This window comes from Harpia harpyja, chromosome 7 (genome assembly GCF_026419915.1).
Source record: "Harpia harpyja isolate bHarHar1 chromosome 7, bHarHar1 primary haplotype, whole genome shotgun sequence".
NCBI lineage: Eukaryota > Metazoa > Chordata > Aves > Accipitriformes > Accipitridae > Harpia > Harpia harpyja.
This window is the reverse complement of record NC_068946.1, coordinates 44498948-44521483: the sequence shown is the minus strand read 5'-3', so window position 1 is coordinate 44521483 and position 22536 is coordinate 44498948. Positions and strand designations below refer to the sequence as shown.

At 39.3% G+C, this 22536-nt stretch overlaps 1 protein-coding gene across 3 annotated transcripts in view; it reads left to right on the top strand.

Moving 5' to 3' along the window:
• The window catches only part of HSPBAP1 (HSPB1 associated protein 1), a 38638-nt gene that overhangs the window by 1270 nt on the left and 14832 nt on the right, over positions 1-22536 (top strand). For all 3 annotated transcript variants that reach the window (XM_052793291.1, XM_052793289.1, XM_052793290.1), the window contains exons 2-4: positions 11639-11824; positions 17447-17631; positions 21784-21920. In XM_052793291.1, the coding sequence (XP_052649251.1) occupies positions 11639-11824; positions 17447-17631; positions 21784-21920 (508 nt within the window). The remainder of the gene's footprint in view (positions 1-11638; positions 11825-17446; positions 17632-21783; positions 21921-22536) is intronic.

The window sequence follows — 22536 nt, the reverse complement described above, 5'->3', positions numbered from 1 at the left end:
CTGGTTTTAGATCCAGTGTCAGTGCCATAACTATTGATGTGCTGGGCAGCACACAGCTGAATTTCACACGTGGTGCCTGTCCCACGGTTTTGCAGCCAAAAGCAGACACTGCCATGAAATTCTTTCCAAAACATACAGACATTGCGTTTTGTTTAGCCCACACAGCTCTCTTTGCTAGACTGAGGTTCAAATTCAAAGTTGCACTGAAGGTGCAAAAAAGAAGTTTACACCAGCTGAAATCAGCAGAACTATGATCAAGAAAAAAATAAGATTTTGTCTAGAAAAGTTCAGGAAATTCCCCAGGAAAAATAAAATTCGTGCACAATTAAATAACGGGGGGACATACAGATAGTAACAAACTAAAATTTGAGCTTGCCGTGTAAAACTGTAGTGACGAAAATACAGTAAAAAGTATTGGACGGGATTCAGATTTGGTTGTGACCGACGCATATTCCAGTAGCACTTTGGGGCTCCAAGTAAGATTAATTTCCTGTTTTACTAGGTCTTTTTCATACATTACCACCTCAGCATTGTTTAGCCCATGCCAAAATGTTCTTTCAATCTAAAATGGCTATGTTACTACTATAATTTAATTGATTTGGTGGCATTGTGCCAAAGTGCTGTCATTTGCAGAAGTAAACAAAGTTAAAAAATATTTCTCTCTTTGAACATTTTTCAATTAACTGTAGTAAGTGTGGGGGTTTCTTAGTTGTTCTAGTGGCAGGAAATCCATCCAGAAATCAGGCAAGTGGGGCTTTGCAGTGTCCTTTAACTGCAAAACTTGCCTCTTGCCTCTGACTACCTGCATAGTAAAATGAAAACTTGAATATAATCAGGATAACTCTTTGATAACTTATCCAAGCTGCCTTATCTTATGATGGGTTTAAAGATATTTTGACTCTTGCATGGGTCAGTAAGAAAGACAAATTTCTGAGGAACAGCGAGAAGAGAAAGGAGCTGTCAAAATAGGCTCAGAAAATCTAGGTGTATTTACTGTTGACTTAATCATGATTTAAATAATTTATTTTAATTGCTTGATTTGAAATCGCTCCATCTTTTCATAGCTTCACAACCCATATGCGCATCTTTCAGTCATGGCCTGACCTTTTCTATTCCAGCTATTTAATTAACACAGTGTAATATTCTGTGTGAATTATTCTTGTTTGCAGGATATGGTACCATTTAAATTTGTTAATGTAAAGGAGCAGTGCATTGTTGATAAACTGTTGGAAACCAAATTAGCTTTATCTTGCAGCTAGCTGATTGCATTATTTCACTCATGGGTATAATACTTCTCTAAATATGCTAATTTCACTCTTTTCTCCGTGTGGTGACATTTTTAATGTTCGCATTACTGACATTTGTAGTATTTGGGGTGGGGAAATCTTTTCTTGCTTTAACCTCATTATAATGTAGCTAAAGAGATTTGAATATTATCAGATGAAGTGCACATATATTCAGGCAAGTGAAAGGTTATTTTGTCTCCTGGCCCAGAACTTTCATGCCTGTAGCAGGACTTGCATGGACTTAACAGTGCTTAGATTCAAAATTGTGATACAGAAGCCCATCCAGTTACTAATTGCCCAACCACGATAGCGTATCCATTGATAGGTGCCTCCATTCAAACCTAAAAGCTCTCAAGGTGGTCGCGTCTCTATTCATGTCTATCTGCCTATGTCTGGTCTAAAACCCTCTGGAATTCATCTCAGGAGGAGTTGGTGGCCTGGAGCTCTGATAGACTAGTGGTGATGGATAAAAATTATATGACTGAAGCTGTTACTGCTGCCAAATGCTCATCCCATCCCTGAGGCAGCCCTGGCTGATCTGCTTATGAGTTGGCACCTAGACTGTGCTGATTTAAGCCTGGCTTATTAAGATAAACTGAAGGCTTTGACAGGTTTGTTATAACCTTGGGGCATCTGGAGAGTCTAATTCAGCTTAAACACACCTATCGTGTAATGGTTGAGCTGAGCAGTCCAGGAGAGTATCCCCACCATGGTGCAGCCCCCAGTTCCTAGCACATTGGGAGGTGCCTTTTGCTCTCTCCAGTCATCAGGTTTTTGACAGATTTGCTCACCATGTGACTTCCTTTAGAGAGATTCGATGAACTTCAGCATCCCCTTGTTTCTTACACCTCTCTCCCAGCAACTCCTAACATCATGTGTACAATCTTGTACTTTCTTGCATCAACTCGTATCTTACAATCTGACAGGTAGCACTTGATTGCATACCCTATGAAGGCTAGAAGGATTTTGGCACAAAATGGGCAGGACCCGAAATTCATTCAGATTCAAAAGTGGCATTTAGCCAATTCTGAGTATTCCTTGCAGCATCCAAAGAGAGGCCTGTTTTCCAGGGATCTCCCTCAACTTCTAGACTTCAGCTGGAGTTGTGACAATGTAGTTTCAGAGCTGCCATAAACAGCACTAGTGTAGCAGGGAGCTGTAATGGTTCTCTTCTTCACACCCACTGTCTTGAACAACGCCTTTGAAGGTGAGCCTGTGAGGTGTGAGCAAATCCTGTTCTTCTCTCATCAAGTTTTGACATGCCTTTCCTTTTAGTTACTTAGGAACAGGTTGTGCAGGATCTGCTCTGTTTTGGGCTTGGTTTGGGCACCTTCCAATCTGTGCGTTCTGTACCTTTCAGCATCTTTTCTCACCTTTCTTTGTTATTGAGAGGTAGGTAGCCTTCCAGCTCGAACATCATACAATGATTTCCTTGTACTTCAGGAGGAAAAAGGTTTTAGTGCTTCCTTTTTCTTTTCTGTAGTATCAACAAGAAACAAAAATACAGACACATCTTCAGCTTATGAAAGCAGAACGATTTTATTGTTAATTGCAAATATCAATGTTATCCAGTGGATATTCATTTATATCTTTTGATTGCAGGCTGTGTATATCCACATTACAAAGTGACCATTGTAACGGAGATGATTCTAGGTTTGTGGTGAGCCAGAGCCCATTGCAACGTCCTTTAGGGACATGCAGGGTAGCTCCTTTTTCTTGTGGAGTCTACCTTTGTGGTCTGCAAATGAAAGACATCTCACCAGATTCCCTGTAGACCACGCTGTAGGTTCCTTCCTGTAGCTCTCAAAAGGAATATGCAAAAGTAACACTTTTCTGCTTGTTCTGCCATTTATCACCTGCTTAACGATGAACATGTAGATGATGATTGCATCTTCTTTGAGGGGGAGGTGGAAGCTGCATCATGTCTTTCATCCAAGCTCATTTTGATGGCTACTTCCCTACCTCACTCAGGCAGCCTTCAGGCTCAGTGTCTTAGGTATTTTAGGGATGTTATATTGGAGCTCCAACCTCAGCAGACCACGGTCCCTATGTTCTTCCATTTTATTCAGGGCGACCATGTACAAGTAACTGGAAACAACATCAATAGAGTATTTTACATCCCAAAATTGTGTTAGGGAGATCTAGTTTCAAAGACTGATGGTTTCCTGTCTTCCCAAAAACCTGAGAATGATGGAAATGAACTGAGTCACACGAAAATGTTAGGCTTGAGTTGCCAATACAGGGTGAAAATCTCCACCCGTCTCCTTGGGCTAGGACTGCCTCAGTGTAGATCTCATTGTCTCTGATGCCAGCAAGAAGAGTTAGTCATGTCACTCTGGTACTGGTCTGTCCACTGTGTCTCTGGTGAACGAGTTTCTCATTTCTGATCAGACTTTGTCATTGTTCTGCTATTGTCTTACATCAAAGCAGCAACTTCATTATTGCTCTGATATAATTAATGATGAAGGCATTAGAGAGTTTGTTTCTATTGGTCTGGCTAGTCACGCTTGGCTGTCACACAATAGGTATGCTGTGTGCTCCCCAAATGGGTCTTCTGAAGACCTGGTCGTTCGGGTAGGTGTTTGGGATCAGATCCATATTGAAGACATAATGCTCAGAAAACGTTGTTTGTCTGTTTGGAAATGTGACTCTCTATCATGTAATTCTGTATAGAGGCTAAACTGATTATTTCTGTGTCTGTGTTTTTCTGAACAGGGGCATATATGATTTAAGATTAAGTTATTCTATGCTTCATGGACACAATGAGTAGATAACAGTGGCACGAGATTTTGATTTCTATTAGAGTATTTCAACAAGAGCGATGGTAAGGCAGTTCAGGTGTCTTGGTATAGAAGTGCAACTTTAACGTTTTGAAATTTTATTGTTTTGCTAATGTTCAGGGAGTTATCTTAAATTTCTAAGTACCATGTGCTTTTGAAGACTGGATATAGAAGACATTGCTTCTAATACTAACGTTGAATTAGTCAATGGTTGACGTAGTGGCATTAATGTTTAAAAGTAATCTGAAAATATTGAAGCTCCTCTACTGAAAGGACTTTTCCAGATATACTACTGAGTTTTGGTAAATTTTGCATATTGCAAGAAGCTTCCAAAATTCAAAGCAGCAGCACTGTCGTGGTTTCTTCTAAAATTAAAGGTCACCTTCAGTCTCCAGAAAAGCAGGTGCAGCTGATTAGAACAAGAGTTCATGCACATCTGAGTGGAGATTTGGGCCTGCAGAGTCCTTGATGTTTTCTGATATATAGCTCTTGGTGTTTACAGATAAAGAAACTTTGCAGGCAGTTGTTATTTGAAAAAGAAAAGAGAAGGAAATCTCTGGAGGGAAGATGGTAAAGATACGTTGACACCACTAGCAGCAGCTTGTTGTATTATAAAGTTGTGAAAGATAAGCTTCTATGTAACAAGGCTGTGCTTTTTCATTAAAATCAGAGTTTCTTTTATGTTTAATATTTATCTTAAAAAACAGAACTAACATTAATGAAATGTTAAGGTTGAAAATAAAATTAGAAGAGCTTGGTAGTTCACATTTTGGTGAGCTGTATTAGGTGGAATGTATCCTTAGCTCTACGTTATGTCAAAACAAGATTTTACAGTCTTTATATGAACCCCAAGATTCAAAACATACACTGTTAACAGTTTTTCACAGACAAATCTCCTGTTGCTGCATAAGAACCTTTATAAAGAGGAATAGCAACTTGAAACAAATGTTAAGCTCCCTTCTGCTTGTTTTACCCATGCTGAAAGAAACTGAATGATGTAAACGGATGGAATAATAGCCATGCTTTTTGTTTAATAGTCCTATAATAGTGGCAGTCCCTGAATCTAATACCCTGATTGTGCATGTTGGTTATTGTACGCTTCAGAAACTGTTCTTGAGGTTCACATGGTGGGTCTCTGGTTTCTTTCAATTCAATAATTTATGTAATTCAAAAATACTTCTTTTATTCTTTTAAAGTATAATTTCATTCTGGCAATTACACCTCTAATTCGCTCAGTCATCATAATTTGTATCCTATGTAGTATAATAGTGAACAAAGTCATGTATACTTCCATCATAACCCCTTTGTGGATCAAATTCAAAAGGCTCAGTTGTATTACTGGCTATTTATTACAACGGCTTATGGGGAAAAAACATTTTTAGAATACTATTGACTATTTACTACAGTTGCTTATGGGAAAATGGTGTATTTTAGAAGATTTAGATTCTCTTGTTGCTGTCATTTTGAAGTTCTTGTCAGTCAAGTTTGCAGGATAGGACAACAATAGTCATAAATGGTTACAGTTTCTGACAGTGAATTTTATACAGTGCATTCATCAGTTTAAGAGTAGTGCATTCGTATTTACTACTGACAAGGAATAGAAAAAGAAATAAACTTTACTTACAACATGAAAAAATTCTTTTTTTCTTAGAAATATAGATGTTAGTTCCCTGATGTGCCAGTTCTTTACCTTCAAACATGTTATACTAGTATTAAGTTTTGTATTAAATTTCCCATCTATTAGGAAATGTTGTGAGGTGAGAAACGTGTATCAGTGCTGGTGGAGTATTGGGAAGAAATGGCTTTGCTACTAAATATCCTCAGCAGCAGGTGGGTGTAATTTACAGCCCAAAGAGACAGAAAGGTGGAATTATAGCAGCCTAGCTTAAGGAAGAACAGTCTCTCTTTTGGAGAAACTCTTTCATATCCTGATGGAAGGTTTTGGTCTAAGACCATAGTCTTTTCCTTCAGAAGAAAATGAAATGCCATTTATCCAACAAGTGCTTGAGTTCCATTGTGTTTCACTATGCTTTCAGCAATTTTGCCAGTAAGTAGTATACAAAGTTCATTGGAAATAACATTTAGTATGACTTCTGTCAGTTGTACCTATCCTAATTTTCGTGGGTTTGGGGGAGTGAGAGGAGAAGGGGTTTTTTCAGATGGCAGAAGATGCAGGCAGGAGCTGTAATGACACAGAGGGAAAGGAAGGCATTTCTTCTATTAGAGGAGACCAGAGGAACTGAGGTCATTCAATATTCAGTCAGCTGAAAACCGACATGACTGCATTCTAAAAGTGCACTACAGGATGGGAGGAGAAGAGACAACAGGCAGAAGCTGGCCAGGGGTTCAGGAACAGCTTTCTAGGAAGAGCCCTAGGGGATTTAGGGAGGAATTTCTTAAATGTATGCTTGAGATGATATGCTGTCATTTAGAGCAGGGGCGGGAAGTCTCTCACAGTGCTGTATTCCAGACTCAACCTCTTACTCCACCCCTAAGAAGTCTAGCAGCTATTTCCTTTTCTTTATCAGAAGGACAGTTTGAGGTTTGAGGACATAGCCCACGCTCTTATCTTACTTCACGTCTTGAGTCACTCAGACTTTTTGTAAGAAAAAAACATAATACGCTCAGCACTGCCACAGGAGGACTGAAAAGTGAGTACAAATACAAATTCCTCTTTTGGCCTCTTTCTTTTCTTTTGATGCCCTCCTTCCGTGGTAGCAGACACGGAGGGCAAGGAAGGGTGTGTTGACTTCAGGCTACCAGAGTAAGCTTCAGATGCTAGTCTTACCAGTGCAGACCAGTCTATCCTGGGAGGCTCCATGCAACTGCTAACTATCCTTCAGTAGCCAAAATATCTATGCAAATCTAGGTTAGATGCCCCCTGGGTATGCTGCATCTGCAGTATTGACATTCCTGGAGTCAAAAATAATAGTAACCACAATAACTGGTCAGGAAGTAATACCTAGATGTTCATGCGGTATATCCTGAAAACTACTCGTGTATATTTAGATGCATGCTGTTTGCCCAGAGTAGGCTGATTATCGTGCATAACATTGTAATCACATGCAGATTATTTAAAGTTGTTTTTTAATTTACAGAGTTAATGTACTGTGAAATCATTAAGTCTGACCTCCAAACCAAGTCACTTCTCTTTGGTTTGGGGAGTTTCCCCATCCTCCCCCACACCTTCTCTTTTCCCACTCCTGGTTGTTGGATAGTTAAGGTTTTGGAGGTTAGTTGATTTTTTGAGTGACCTGGCTGCTCTGTATTAATGTCTTTAAAATGCCAATTTTTTGTTTTAACCTTTTATAATTTTCTTTTTTAAAGAAATAAAGGTAATGAAGCATTACAGATTTGCAAGAATAACAATTTGACAATGCTTTTGCCAAATAAGTTACCAGGATTTCCTTGTACTCCCTCTTTTAGAAAATAATTTTAATACCTCTCAATTAAATCTCATATTTAAGCAGCAGGGTGTTTTGGCAGAAGTCAACTACCAGGCACTAATGAACTCTTCTAATTTGCTAAATTATTTTAGATGAATGACAGTACATTTAGCTATTTAATGACAGTACATTTAACTTCTGAACAACTTTGATCAAGTCCACTTTTCGTCAGACTGCCTGCTGTGCTAAACTCTTCGTTCCCAAACCCCACTCAGTTATTCAGAAAAATTGTTAATCAGAAACGTTAAATTATTTTCTCTCTTAGAAGCACAAAGTCTACTGGAAAGTACTTAGCCAATTCATCGCTTTTCTTTTACCGGCCCTCAGTGCTGAGTTTGGATGAGTCTTCATATTTGACAACACTTCATGTAAAGACGACTGGAGAGCTTTGGTTTTTTAATTGGAAGATCTGTATTTCACAATGTGTTACCTTTCTAAAGAACACCTACGTTTTTCGCCAATTATATAAGCTGTCACAGTTACAAAACTTGAGCTAAAACTTGGTTTGGTTTTTCAGTTCCTGGCTGGATTCTATACATGCCTTGTGTAAAGTCAAAACATGAGACAAATTATTCCTGCTTCCTTTTGTGCAGTGAAGCCACATCATTTGTTGAGCCTGATAGAAAGAACTAATTTAAAGTATTCCTTTTCTCTTTTGGATCAGAGTACAACTGAGAAAATGAAGACTCCAACAGAGCTTTTCTTTTCAAAGGGAATATGCATTTCTATTCTCCTGCTACCTGATCTCCCCTAGAAATTTGGTATCTTAATGCCCACGATGTGCCATGGTCATTTTGTTTCTTTGCAATACCTTTTATTTATATACCTTTTACTTACACACATCTGTGTCCAAACTGTATGCCCTTATATATGCTATACAACCTCAGGTTTTGCCTAGGAATCAATTACCATCAATTTCAGGTTAGGAAATACTGAGAAGCAAGAGCCCAGCTTATGAGGTTTTTATGAAGCTATGATAACTAAGGAAAAGATTATTATTATTATTTTAAATTACAAATTTTTCTGCTAATCTCTCTTTCAAGAGAGATCTTCAGATCTCTCTTTTAATTACTTTTTACCACTCCTACAGCATGCAGTTCCATCAGAAATCTCTGTTGGTCATGAGCAGAGTTCTCCAAATTATGATAATATCTATTTGATGTAGTATATGATATTTACCTTTTATCATGTGCCTTTTCTCTAACAGGCATTTAGATATGCATGATAAATATTATGGGGAAGGAATTATGTTTAGCTGACTGCTGTTCTCACCAAGGAATACATAAAACTGAATCAAGACACTTCAAGATTCTTCGCAGAAAATCAGCAAGAATCCCCATTTGACTTTGCAAAAAACCCTAATGATCATTTATCTAATGCTTTAAATTTTCTAAAACATTTCAAACTTCACTGCTTATTATATCATATGTATTGTATGTGATAATATCAGGAAAAGATACATACTCATTTAACAATGATTTTAATACTGTTTGAAGATAGGAATGATTAGCATTTTACTAAGATAGACTATCCTCTTTCATTTTTTCTAAATTTTATAGGGGAATAGGTTTACAACTGAATAAACCGTGGTGACATGACACAAACCTCCAGCTAATGGAGGAGAGGCTGTTTAGTCTAACTGTGGGTTTTTTTGTCTGGCATTGATACAAACTCTCCCAGTAGCTTGAGCTCTGAGCTTCCCACTGTATATTCACTGCGGTTAAAACCACACCTTTCAAAAGGACAATATGCATGTGGAAATCGCATTAGAAAGCCACGCAGAATCAACAGTTGGCTTCAATGAGCCTTCCTGTCTCTCCCAGTAAAATTTCTGCTTTCGTAGCACATCCCAACTGTTGACTGAAGTTACGGGATAAACCTGAAGCTTTTGCAATAAAACTCAGCTTTACAAAATCATCCAAAAAAGTGCCACCGATTTCTTGTGTTTCTTTGGATTTACATCCTCTAAAATAATTAAATATACTGCCCTTAAAACAAAAACAATTGGGTAGTCAAAAAGACAGCCATGCAGTGATAAACTTGGCCTAAGCAGGAATAATTTAACTTTTGAGTTGGAAAATCTGAAAGGTACGCAAGGCCAGCCAGCTCCTGCATCATGAAAGCCGCCTCTGTACGATATTATAATTGCACCGGTTAAAGGCGGAACAAGTTTTGTAAACCCTTGCCTTAGTCTTTGAACAGCATCAGTGTGAAAAAACATGCTGAGCTTCAACCTCTTCCCGTGCCTACAGCCAGCTCCTGGTAGCTGCGCCGGCACGTGCTGTTGTGTCTGCAGATGGTCTTTCTGCCTTCTCTGGACCTGCTCCCTCTAGGTATGCTAACCTATTGCTCAGAAACCCCCAGAGCCTCCTTCCGAGGGTAGGGAAGGCCATATGGAAAGACATACGGTCCCCGTGAGGCCTCCTTATGTCCTGGTTGTGCAAGTTGCTGGAGCGCGAGACTGAAGGCCAAGTGTTGTAGACATCTCTGTGTCACAGCAACACCATCCTGTCAAGTGTTGCTCTGCGTTTGAGAGGAAACGTGGAAAACAAACCAAAACCCAAACTCCCTCCTGTCATCTGCCTTAAGGGAAGCCGTTTAAATATTTTATGTTCCGTGAAGATAAAGTATCAGAGGTCTTCAGTTTTAAAGCTTGAAGACGGAGTTTTAATGAGTGAAAGGAGAGAGGGATTCAGTTTTCCTGGAAGCCCATGGGAGAAGGGACCCCTTGACTGTAGGAAACCCCAGCCGTGATACTTCCCAATGAATTTGTGTGAAGACAGCAGCTTAATTTAGAAAACTAAAAAGTACAGCTATGCTGGAGTATAAATCCTGTCGAAAGAAGGGGGACTCACAAAAGTTGCCAGAGAGACATGGCATACAGCATGCACAGGGCTCCTCTTATTCCTGTCATTCGCACTTCAGCTTTCATATATTTATTTTAAACTGTTATGTTTGAAACAATCCTGAAAAACCTTCCTTGGTGACCCTGTTCCAGTGGGTCTTTTGTGTTTACCCCAGCTGGCACCGCAGGGCTGCCCTGTGTGGGACTGGCTGGTTCTCCACTAACCTGTCCCACCACCCACACACAGGGAGGAGCAAGAGGCAAAATTAGCACCCAGCAGTAAAGGGAATTTTCTTGTCCTGTATTTATTTAACCCATCGTGCATGCCAGACCATAATTTGACCCCTAAATAGTGTGATTGAATTGGTTGGTTTGTTTTAAATGAGCTGCTAGGAGTCATGGGGAACCACACATATCGATTTGGTATGTAAAATCTTAGGCATTATATGGATGCAAATTCTGGATGCGTTAACTTCAATAGAGGTTAAAATAATGAATGGATTTTTTTTATGATCCAAAGTTGTAGTCCACTGCTTCAGGTCTATGGAGCTGTTACATTTTATTTTTTTTTAAAAATGAGGTTTTCCTTCTCAATATGTCCCTAAAGAAAAGTTGTTCTGAAAGTGCTGAGTTTATTCAAGGTTGCCAGCATTTCAGCTTGACAGTTTCAGTGGGGCATATAAATCTCTAAACAGCAAAGGAGTAAATGGAAATCTTGGGTTAGTTTAGTTCTTGGATTGGCACGATTTCCTTTTTCTAAAATTTTGCAGATGAAATTTTAAAACACTTCAAAAATACCTGCTGTTTTGGTTACGCTGCTGTTCCTTGGTTTAAATCAAATGCATAGGAACCTGGTGTGCTATCTGACAATGCGCTACACTTCTTGGAAAGAATCCTGTGGAGAAAGACTGTTACTCATAAAATTTATGTTCTCTAAACTCTGTACATTATTTGTAAGGTTTTTTTATTGTTAGCCTAATTCTAAACAGTTTGGCTACAGTGCTTTATTGCCTAAGCTACAAGTGAAAATTCTAAGCACATGCCTTTTTTTTTTTTTTTTTACATTTTGTGTGCTAATACACTGCTTTAAAGTAGTGTAAGAATGTTCTTTCAGTGTTTGCAGTAGAAATTTGACTTAAAAAAATCTACAAATGTAATCAATCAATCAACCACAAACAAAAGAGGTGTTAGTTCTTAATGTTTCCTGTACTGTGGGATGTGGTAGGTAACACTTCATGTGTCATAAATCATCTCTCTACAGCTGTTTTTTTCTTTACATAGGTGAAGATGTCAAACCATTTACTCCTGAGAAAACCAAGGAAATTTTGATGTCTCTACAGCAACCTGCAGTCTTCTGTAACATGGTTGGCGACTGGCCAGCCCTGCACTGGAATGCGAAATACCTTTCTGCGGTGTTGGATGGAAAGACAATCCAATTTAGGCTAGGTCTGAAGACAGTGGATTTAGGTGAGACTGAGGTGGACAGATGTTACATGTCACAACTCTCTTTTTTAGGTTCTGCAGTCCTCTGCCTCTCCATTATCATTGTTCACTCTCTAATGTATTGCTTTTCACTGCAGGCTTTGTTTTTAGGATATGGGATTTGCCCGACAGTGGAACTCTCCTTTCTCTTTCTTGTGTGTTTATTCTTAGTAGGAAGTCTGGTGGGTAACACTAACATGTAAGAATCAAGTGTTTCAGTTTTCTTTCCTTGCTTTGTAGTGTTTGTGTTTGGTCCTGGTCTTATACATGATTCAGTTGTTCGCATGACCTGAGCTTCCACATCCACAAACCTGAGTGCATTAAAGAATTAGCCAATTAACCAGTCTATCTTGTTTTTTTAATCTGTAAAATGGTGGTAATTCTCATCTTCCTCCAGAGGTTTTATAAGACTCTAGTGGTTTTCAATACTTTAAGGTCCTGTGGTGAAAAATGCTACAGAAGTATAAAGCATTAAGAAAATCACTTGACACCAGTACAATAATTTCACCTCTAACCCTCCGGATCCACTCAGACATCTAGGAACATGCCATGGGAGAAAGACAATTTTTGCACTTGATTTTAAATACTACAACTTAATTTCTGTCTGTAGCCACACAATACTAGTCATAATCTGTCCATGGACACAGAGAGTTTCATACCAGGGAGGGAAGATAGAGGAAATGTGCTCCAAAGTGGCAATCTGTTAGCTGCTTTAGAGGTTATGCATTGCTTTATTCGTGCCCTGTACATCCTTTCTCCTCTCAACCACATACCAAAATGCATTTTGCTGTGCACTTTCTCCCTTTTGCCTAAAGTATCTTGTCTCCCTTCAGTCTTTTTTTTTCCTAGGCCAGACAAACTCAGTTCTTAAAAGATGTTCAATATAAGTCATGGTTTTTTAGACCCCACCTAGTTATTCTTTCTGTACTCTTCTAACCTTCTTCAGTTGGACTATCTCTTTCTTGGAATGTAGGGTCTGCACAAAGACTCCAGACGAGGGTCTGCCAGTTCCTATGGAAGTGGTAGGATTACATCACATTATCTTACTTAACAACTGTATGAAATGTGCTTTCTTCACAGCATCATGACCATATTATTTCATGTTCAATTTTTGCAAGAGAAGTGATGAAACAGAAAGAAGTGTTAGAGGGAGAATGCTTGGCATTTTAGGGTTTCAAAGCATTTTACCAGCATGGATTAATGATTCCTATGCCATTCCTGGGAAAACAGATGTTATTTATTCACTTTTTACACATGGGATAACTGAGGTGTAGAATTAATACGCTGGTACACATTTTCACAGCAATGTTTTTATAGTCCAATGAGGTATCAGCCAGTTCTTACACTACAGGTAAAAGGCATTATCCCATTGCCAATAGGGAAGACATTGCATATATATGACATTTTCCTTGATACCTTGTTGACATATCTCAGCTGTAATACGCAAGGCTTACCAGGTAAAAGGGTAGATTTGGTCCTAGTCTCCATTAATTAGTAGGCACTTTTTGAGAGCCAAATAGGTGTGCCAACTGGGAAAGCTTCTGATGGGTTTTGATGGAGTGTTATGTAGCTAGGTGATGGATGGATTGATGCTACCAACTAAGTAGGTAAGAGTCATCACTTAACAGTGACTTGTAGTCACTAGTGATATAGAGTGGATTTAAACTGGAATTTGTATCTTGAAGTTGCATCTATCTGTACTTTGCTTTTTCCTAAGAATCAATCCCTAGGCAGCAATCGGTTTGTCTCCAGGAACCTCCATTATATGCTAATGTGAGCTAGATATGTCTTCAAGAAGATGGGTAGAGCCTTTAGGGGTTATATTGTAACTGAATGAGACCTGTGATGCTATAAAAAATTTGCATTGTAAGGATATATTAGTGAAGCCATTAGCCAGAGTCTGAAATAATGTAATACATTTCATGTGCCACTGTCATTTGGAAGATGGTTGATCTCACTCTTGCATGCTTAATATTGTTTTTCAGCGGGGGCCTCTCTCCCTTATCATTGTTCACACTAACTTTCCCAAATGAAGCAGAGGCAGTGATGTGGCTAGAGAAAGCAACAGGAGACTAAAATTAAAATGGTATTGATCTCTCTGCATATTCCTCCCATGTTTACAATAGCTTAATTGCCTTAAGACTAGACGGGACCACTCGTGCCACTGAGTCAGAAACATGTGCTAGAAAGAAACTGTTCTCCTGCTTGTAGGTATATTTTGGTGTCACTCTGAAATGGCTGCTGAGTTTCTGAGATTATTTAAGCCACAAGGTTCATCTGGAAGATCTGAAATTATTTGAGACCTCTTACTATGACAACTTCTCATCTTTCTTTAGTGCCACATCTGCAGCCTGGGTGGGGATTCCCAAACTGAAGATTCCTTAATATAAGAAAGTGAGAACTACAAATGGGGCAACGCGATGGGAGTTGCTTGGATTTTATGTTTCTTTTCTTGCTAGTTTGGAACTTCCTGAGGCATAATGGATGTGGAAGGCACATTTGAAACATGGAAAACACAGGAGCTAGCAGTATTATTTGTGTGAATTATTTGTACCTACCTAAGTTTGTGTGTTTGATAGTATTCTGTCTGATTACACAAGTTAAACAGTATGTGTCCATAAGAGGGAAAAAAATACAATCAGAGCATTAAGCATTGACAGAGATAAGATACCTCCAGAGAGAGTACCAGTGCTCATTACAAGAACAATGAAGATGCTATTAATCAGGAAACCCCTACCCATCTAGTTCCAGCCATGCTAAAAGATTTGTTTTTCTGAGGTGGGATGAAGGGTGGGCAGCAGCTACGGAAGTTGAGTTTCTGGCAGAGAAAATGCAGCATTATAGCCCATCTGTCTGATGGCTACCTGGAGCTCATCAGCAATTACAAAGGAAGAAGAAAGCTTACACAAAACTGACTTCTGTATGCAGCCGTTTCTTATTTTGACCGTTTTCTCTGGTTGTGTAGTAAAATGAATAAACAATGAGTTTACTGTGAAGAAGCTGGAGAGAACAAGAGGTTGTCATGCTCATCAGTTATGAGTCACAAGATCTCTGCAGGAAATTTCTCTTAGAGATGCTGGATAGAGCTGATGCTGTCAGATATGCAGTTGGATAGAAAAGGGCTGCAACTTGGACATCTGCCCAAAAGGTTTTACCACTAAGGACAGCAAAAGAATTCAAACCTCTGAGGTTTGATATAGCAAGGGAATGCAAAGGTGGCTATAGACTCAGTAGCTGAATAGGAGGCTGAAAGTATAGCACAAATACCGTAGGCTGAATAAATGTCACATAAAGCTGAGTTTTGAGGTGGTTATTGGAACTGGATGTGGATGGTCAGTTTTTTTGTTTTGTGAGTATGCCTGTGCTTTGTTATAGAATTAAATGGTTTTTCTTTGCTTGGATTATTTGTTTAAATAATTTTAATTCCTCAGCAGCTGTGAATAGACATTTGGTTTTCTTTAAAGAAATGGAGGAGACATTTCACTTGCATTCTTACTCGAGCTTTAGGGTATTTTCTAAGGCTATTATTTTTTCTACATTTCCCTTAGCATACATTGCAAACACTGTCTTTCTGAGTAGAATGGAATTTGGCGTCTGTCAGGACCAGACCTTAACTAAGGAAGGGAGCTGCTTCCTCCAAAAAGCACTTCTTCCCTCTCCCTCCCTCTGATTTCAATCTGTGGCATTAGGTGGGAGAGAGGAAGACTGTCATGCCTCCAGATACCATGTCATCAGACAGCACTGGTAGCTTACTTTAGACTTAGGTGTCTTAATCTATAATTTATCAGTTACAAAACACCTTCAGCTTTTAGTCATTAAGTATTAGCAAACCGGTTAATAATGTTCTTGCTTCCAGCTGCCCATTGCTAACATTTTCACCCTGGTTGCAGTCTACAAATCCATCTAAGCAATCTGTCTAGATTGCCCAAATATGTTTTTTATTACTATTTATTTTTCCATCAGCACCCACACCTTGGTACTGTACAAGTTATAAATTAAACCAGTAACCCTGCCCTGAGGAGATTGTGTCCTAGAAGATAGTCCTGCCTTTCATCGTTGGAATTTTTTAAATGAAGCTCAGAGTGAAATGCACTGTGAGGTAGAAAGGGCGTATTTCTTGCCTTTAAAACACTTGCTCCTGAGTTATCTTGGAAACTAGGCAGTGTCCTGAGCACTCTTTGTTCTCATCAAAATAATACAGATACTGAGCCACCTTCAGTAGTGCTTGTATCTTTTATCTAATTTTTCCATCAGACCGTCTTTTAGTAAAATGATGTGCATTGCATTAATGACAGTATCAGAAGGGCATTGGACTGCAACACAGACAGGGAATCAGATATAGGGGCTTTTGGTTATTGCAGGTGATTTATATGTCTTGTATGTAGTTCTTAGGTAGGGAGCCCTTCTACTGCACAGACCCAGGCTACAGATTGCAGAATAGTGGGGCTTATCTGACATTTTTAGTTTATGAATTTGGTAGTGAGGGGAAGGAAAACCACTACCTAGGCTACTACAATGGAAAATGGCAAAATAATAGTGGTAGAGGTTTTAAAAGCTGTTCTCCCACCCAAAGGGAATAAGGACAAATGTATGAGAGTCTGTGGGAATTGCTGCGATAACAAAATGAGAGCAGTAAAGAACGAAGAGCTGCTGCCGTTGCTGCACAACATTGAAAGGATCCTATTTCTGAGCAGCTCTATGCAAGTTACACAAGGTTAAATTGCAGCTCTGTCATTGTCATTCAGGCAGGCTGCAGTAATTTTTTCCCAGTAGTAGTTATAGTAAAGTGAGTGATTTTTTTTTTTTTAACATCGGATAAGTCTCTTTGAAGCTAGCACAATTAGCGGCTGTGGGAAATGAAGATCTCTGATTAACCAGAAGTATGCTGTGATGTGGGTTATCTTGTAGGCCTTCCAAGTGACCTGACCTTCAGCTGAAAGGCTGTATCAGTCAGCCTGACCAAAGCATGACAGGAGCAAAACACTGCTGGTAAATACTTTTATGTCTGCCAAGGAACGCCACAATATGCTTTTGTCAGTCCCGAATGAAAAATAAGGACACACAGCATTTTAAATGGATCATTGCCACATGTGTGCCTCCATAATTTGCTTCCTATGCATTACTGTGCTGATTTGGTTGACCTTTAGGTGGGAAAGGGAAAAGATGAACATGTCCATCTACATAAATCCATGGAGACAAAATAAAGGGTACAAAAATACTTGTGTGCACATTTGCAGCTCACACTTAAGAAGGGAGATGAAGCAAAGGACAGGCTCTCAGCTGTTCAGGGAACTTAGGCGAATTATTGAGTTACTGTGCTGAAGGGTGCCTTACACATGAACAACAGTAACTATTGGTGTGCTTTTACCTCACAGCAAGTGCATGGTAACAGCCACTCACTTAAACCTTAATGAAAAAGCAATAGTCTCAGACTTTAATTACGAGTTAGGTGGTGAGAACCATTTTATTGACCAGAGTCAAGCCACCTAGTCCCACTTCATATCTCATGTTGCATTTAACCAGAGCTGGGAGAGAAACTGCGTATTATTTTTACTGGTTCTGTGCTTAATGCTTATGTAGTATTTGGCTTTTCTTTTGTTGCTCTAGTTCCCCAGTTTGAAACCAGGTGTAACTACGTGAAGGCTACACTTGAAGAGTTTTTGGCGTGGAGTTGTGGGCAGCCGTCTTGTCTCTCTGGACCATTCAGTTGTTACGAGTACTCCAAATATTGGGCTTATGCTGACTACAAATACATTGCCAGGATATTTGAAGACAAGCCAGAAATTTTCCAGGTAAAGCATTAATATTATCTCTTCCTAGTTTAATCATTGCAAATTATCTAGTGTAGCTTTTGAAGCCTCTAATGCTATCCCCTCTCTGCTCCTTTGGCCATTTATTTTAAAATTTGAAATAAAAGCTATTGGCTCTCAGGCTAATGGAGGACTAGTACCGACTGGCAGCCATCTAAAATTCTGGGTCTCCTTATATGCTTAAAAACATCACCACAAGTGACAAAAAACAACTACCACATTGGCAGCACTCCCCTTCCCATTTAGCCCAGCATCATTTTGTGGCTGGGCAGGCTTGGGGAGCACTGAGTTACATGTGTGACCTCTGCAGCTAAACACCTTCCCTACACCTCTGCTGAAGGTATGGAATTGAGGTGGGAATAGGGTGTGGAGATGACAGGCAGCCGGCAGGTCTGGCATGTTGCAAACTTGAGACCCTGCTGCTGCCCCAGACCCACCTTACACCTGAACAGTACCCACATTAACAGCTCCACTCAGGAGAGAGGATTAGATGGCATGGATTCACTTGTAGCAACAAGGCTGTAACATGGTTTCACTCCCTGTTTTGCCTTGTGGCTCGTTTTCTCAAGTAGTACAGTTCCTTCCCTTAATATATTTAGATTAACTGTTTGTGAGGAGGAGAGATTCTGAGTCTGCGGGATTATTATAACTTGATTGTCTGTGGAGGCAGTAAAATACCTGAAGTAACCTGTCCATGGAAGTACATAATCTATAGTAATTTCCAAATGCAGGTATTAGGACACCTACCTGGGATATTTTCTTTTACTTTCTTCATGTCTATCTGCGATTTCAATGTATTGGTTCATCTACATTCCTGCTACTTCTCCTTGCAAATTGTCAGAGGGCAAAATTAAGGATAGCTACACAAAAGGTGTATTTTTTCAAAAGATGTAAAGAAAGAATAGTAAATGAAGCCTTATTCATTTCTATACTTTCAAATGTGAAGGTGGAATCATAATTCCCTGCAAACACTGTATCAGTGGGATGACAGACAGGTACGAACTGATAAGCCCCCTCAAATTAATTATTTCCTCAGAAAGCATTTCCCATGCTCCTTATATGTATTTTATTCTTTTATACCAGTAAAATTAGTATTTTTCAGTGCGCGGTCTTTTTTCAGGCTGTCTCCTTTCCTGACCCCTGTTCTGTGGGTCAGAAGGTAAGGTTTGGGCACAAAGACCATCTTACCTTTCTTTCTCCCCTCCCTTCCTAAACACACTGAAACACAACCAGGATCACATAAACTTGGGCTGCACAACTCTGATACTGGGTCATGTTGTTTAAACTAAGTTGGGAGCTCCGGGGATGTTTCAGGCTTCCCCAGATTTTTGAGTGACTTCCTCTCTCTGTGGTCCTGCCTTGGTCTTGTCTCTTTCTGCCTCAACAGGCAGCATTTTCCTGTGTTTTATGCCACAAGGTAATAGCAACTCAGAAGACCTGAACAGCCTGCTGCTTTATTCGGTCAATAAAAACACACTTGAAGGAAACAACCATTTTCCTCCCTCCTTCTTCCCCTTGTCCCCATCCAAGAACAAAATTGAGGCTCCAGGAATTGCATTTCTGTGCAGGTGTCATGCCACAACCTCATCACCTGACCTATAACAAGCAACAGATTGTACCGCAGTTTTAGAATAGACACATGTAATGGTTATGCTGTGGATTTTTTTTAAAGCAGAATCTGGGAAGGAAAAAATCGATGGTGTTATGCAAGCAAATATGGTGTATGTCATCTGCCGGTTTCACAGGCATGAGAGTGAAATGCATCCGTCAGTTCCAGACTCATATGGCTTTTGAAACACTGCTACACAATTTATACCAGCCAGAAGAGTTCTTTGTAGAAATTCTCTTCCATTCTTGTGTGAATTTGATGATAACCCCTTTTTTCTTTTTAGATTTTATTTAGATTTACGTAAGGTGATTTGAAGGGGAAAAGAAGGCCAACTGCACTGTTATTTATAGTGATTAATAGGGCCATTTAGAAGTTGTTTGAAATTTAGATTGCACTGTTTATCATTTACAGTTGTGTGGGCTAAGGTAATGATTCCATTATTCTAATCTATGAGCAGTATCTAGCATCTTACGTTTTTTGTTCAGTTGATATTTCATTACAGAATTTGAGATATAAATCAGAAGCAAGATATATGCGTGAAGTTTAAATAGAAATGAGACCTTTTAAAGTGACATACGGGTACAGATTAACTTCATTATAAGCAGCAAATGAAATAAATATAATTCACAAGTAATGTGCCATCTGTTATGGTTGGAACACCTTTTAGTGCGTTTCTTCTTACTGTGGCTTTTTATTGTAGAAAAGGAACCCACTGTGACAAGATTTCAGTAATCCTACCAGTTCCTTTTCAGTTCATTGGTTAAAAACTATTTTACCCATAATCACTTCAACTATTTACTACAGCTGCAGCATTTTCAGAAAGTTCTTTTAAATCTAATATTGATTATGTGTGCTTTCTTTCCACTTAAATTGTAACAAAATACAAAAACTATTTAGGTGTGAGATTAAAGTGTAGAGATGGTGTTACGCTTAACTTTATCACTGAAATAGTTGTATTGGATTTTAAATTTTATGGCTGCTGAAATCTATAGGAGCAACTTTTTCTTTTTGATTTTTTGCTGCCTTTGACAAATGTTTATATTACACTTCTCCATTTTTTTCAAATGATATCTTTAAAATCAATAACTCTGAAATTCAAAATCTTGAGCAACACCTAATTTTGGGGAAGGCTATCGCTCATTTTGAGGGTTTCCTGATACAGAGTCGTGGTGAAGTCATACTTATAATAATGTCTAGCTGTAGTTTTCCTCATCCATAGATCTTAAAAAAGGATAGTCATCCACCTGTCTGCAAGCAGCTAGCTTACATACTTAAATTAGGAGGCTAGACTCCTATTTTCTCTTTATAGACAGCAGAAAGAGAGAGGCTTTTCCAAGGCGTGATTGAGAGTGCTTTGACAAGAGCAGGAGCCAAGCTTAAATTAGGTTCCTAAAGTTAGGTGATGTGAATGACCCCAAAGTGCTTTACTGAAACGGAACAAATACTGTTATCTTCCTTTCAAGATGGGAAAAATAAAGCTCAGAGATGAACTGATTTGCCTGAGACCGTCAGGAAGCCAGGAATTGAATTTCTGTTTCCTAAGGCTCAGTCTGGGGCTCCAGCCAAAAGGCAGCAGTACCTCTGGCCAGTATACTTCAAGTGCTTTCCAGTAAACAAATGATCAGGCCCTGCAGGTGGCAGGGTGAGCTACAGAAACATGGGAAAGCTTTATCCAAGCTATACAGAGCCATCCTGCAAAACCCTTGAACTATCTGAAAAATACCTCACTGTCCCTCTCGTTCCAGCTGCCATCCCCACGGGATTACTTGTGGGAGGATCAATGGACTGGAAAGCTCCAGGATCACATTCATAACACATGCATACTTGTTCTGCCCTTTCTCACCCGGTAATCAAATTGTTTTAAGTTCACTGCCTCCACAGTTGCAAAGGCAGGAGAAGAATATGTCCATTAAATAATAAAAAACTTTAAAAAAACAGCATACCACTGGGTCAGAGATGGGGTAAAGTCTGCATTTCCAGAATACATGGAGAAAGCTGAGACAGGAGCAAAGAGAGAGCAAATATGCCACATGGATTATCAAATCAGTTTGAAAAGGGAATAGGGATTTTTCCTTCCTTCCACTCATTCTTTTTTTAAATGCTCTATATCAGAATTTTTCTAAAAGCAGTCCTGAGCTTGGGTGAATGGTTAAGAGTGGAGAAAGGAAAAAAGAGTGAAAAGAAGGAAAAGAAGCCACGTGTGGCAATGAGCAGTTGGGCAGTCCTTCTGTAGAGCAAATGGGTGACTTGAGTGGTATGAAAGACCAACATGAGAACTGGAGACAGAGCTCTGGGAGGCTGTGTAGTCAGAAAAAGAAAAAAATCAGCAGAAGAAATGCTACTAGAGAGGAGAATTTTGGAGGAAGGAGCACAGGCCATGCATGCAAGAACCCCATCAAAGAGCAGCAGCTGCAGTGGATAAAGAGCGACTGAACAGTGGAGGGGAAGACAAGAGACTCAGAGAACTGAGGGTAGGATGTGAATCAGTTCAACAGCTTGCTTAAATAACCTTTTCATTGCTGTAGGATATAAGGTGGTCTGACTTTGGTTTTCCTGGAAGAAGTGGAAAAGAGAGCACGCTGTGGATTGGTTCTGAAGGAGCAAACACCCCCTGCCATTTGGACTCCTACGGCTGCAACTTAGTGTTGCAAGTACAAGGAAGGTAACAAGGACATATACATACAACAAATACAGGGGAAGTTACACTGTGCTACAAAGTTCGTTTTGGACTCTTGAGTATTAATTCTAGGTCCTGATTATGTTAGTTTTCTGAGCTCTCAGCGATTGAAGAGCATCAGAACTATTTTATAGGAAATGGCAGAACTTCAGGGGGTTGGAGTTTGACTGGCTCATGGAGGTAACAATTTTATTCTGTTTGAGGAAGATCTTTGCTGATCTGTGTGTTATGTGGTCAAATAATAAATGTTTTAATCTTCTAGCAGTTAGGAATTCAGGAATTTGGAAGTGGGAGATAAAGAGTTAAAAACAAAAAGCCCAGAAACAAAATAGAAATAAACTACTTTAGACTTTTACAATATTCTCTGTGCAACAGCCTCTAATAGCCTGCTAGAATAAATTTAAAAGGGGAACATCAGGATGGGAGCAGCCAGCTGTGAGCAAAGTTGAAAGGGACATTTAAGGCTCCAAACTAATTTTGGAGCATGTAGCTTTGTTGCTGTATCTTTCTGCCTGTTTGCATGCTGCCTTCCCCCCGCCCCCCGCCATTCTTTTTTTTCTTCTTTCCTTGCATATTGGCCTCAGGGGTTTTTTGTTATCTA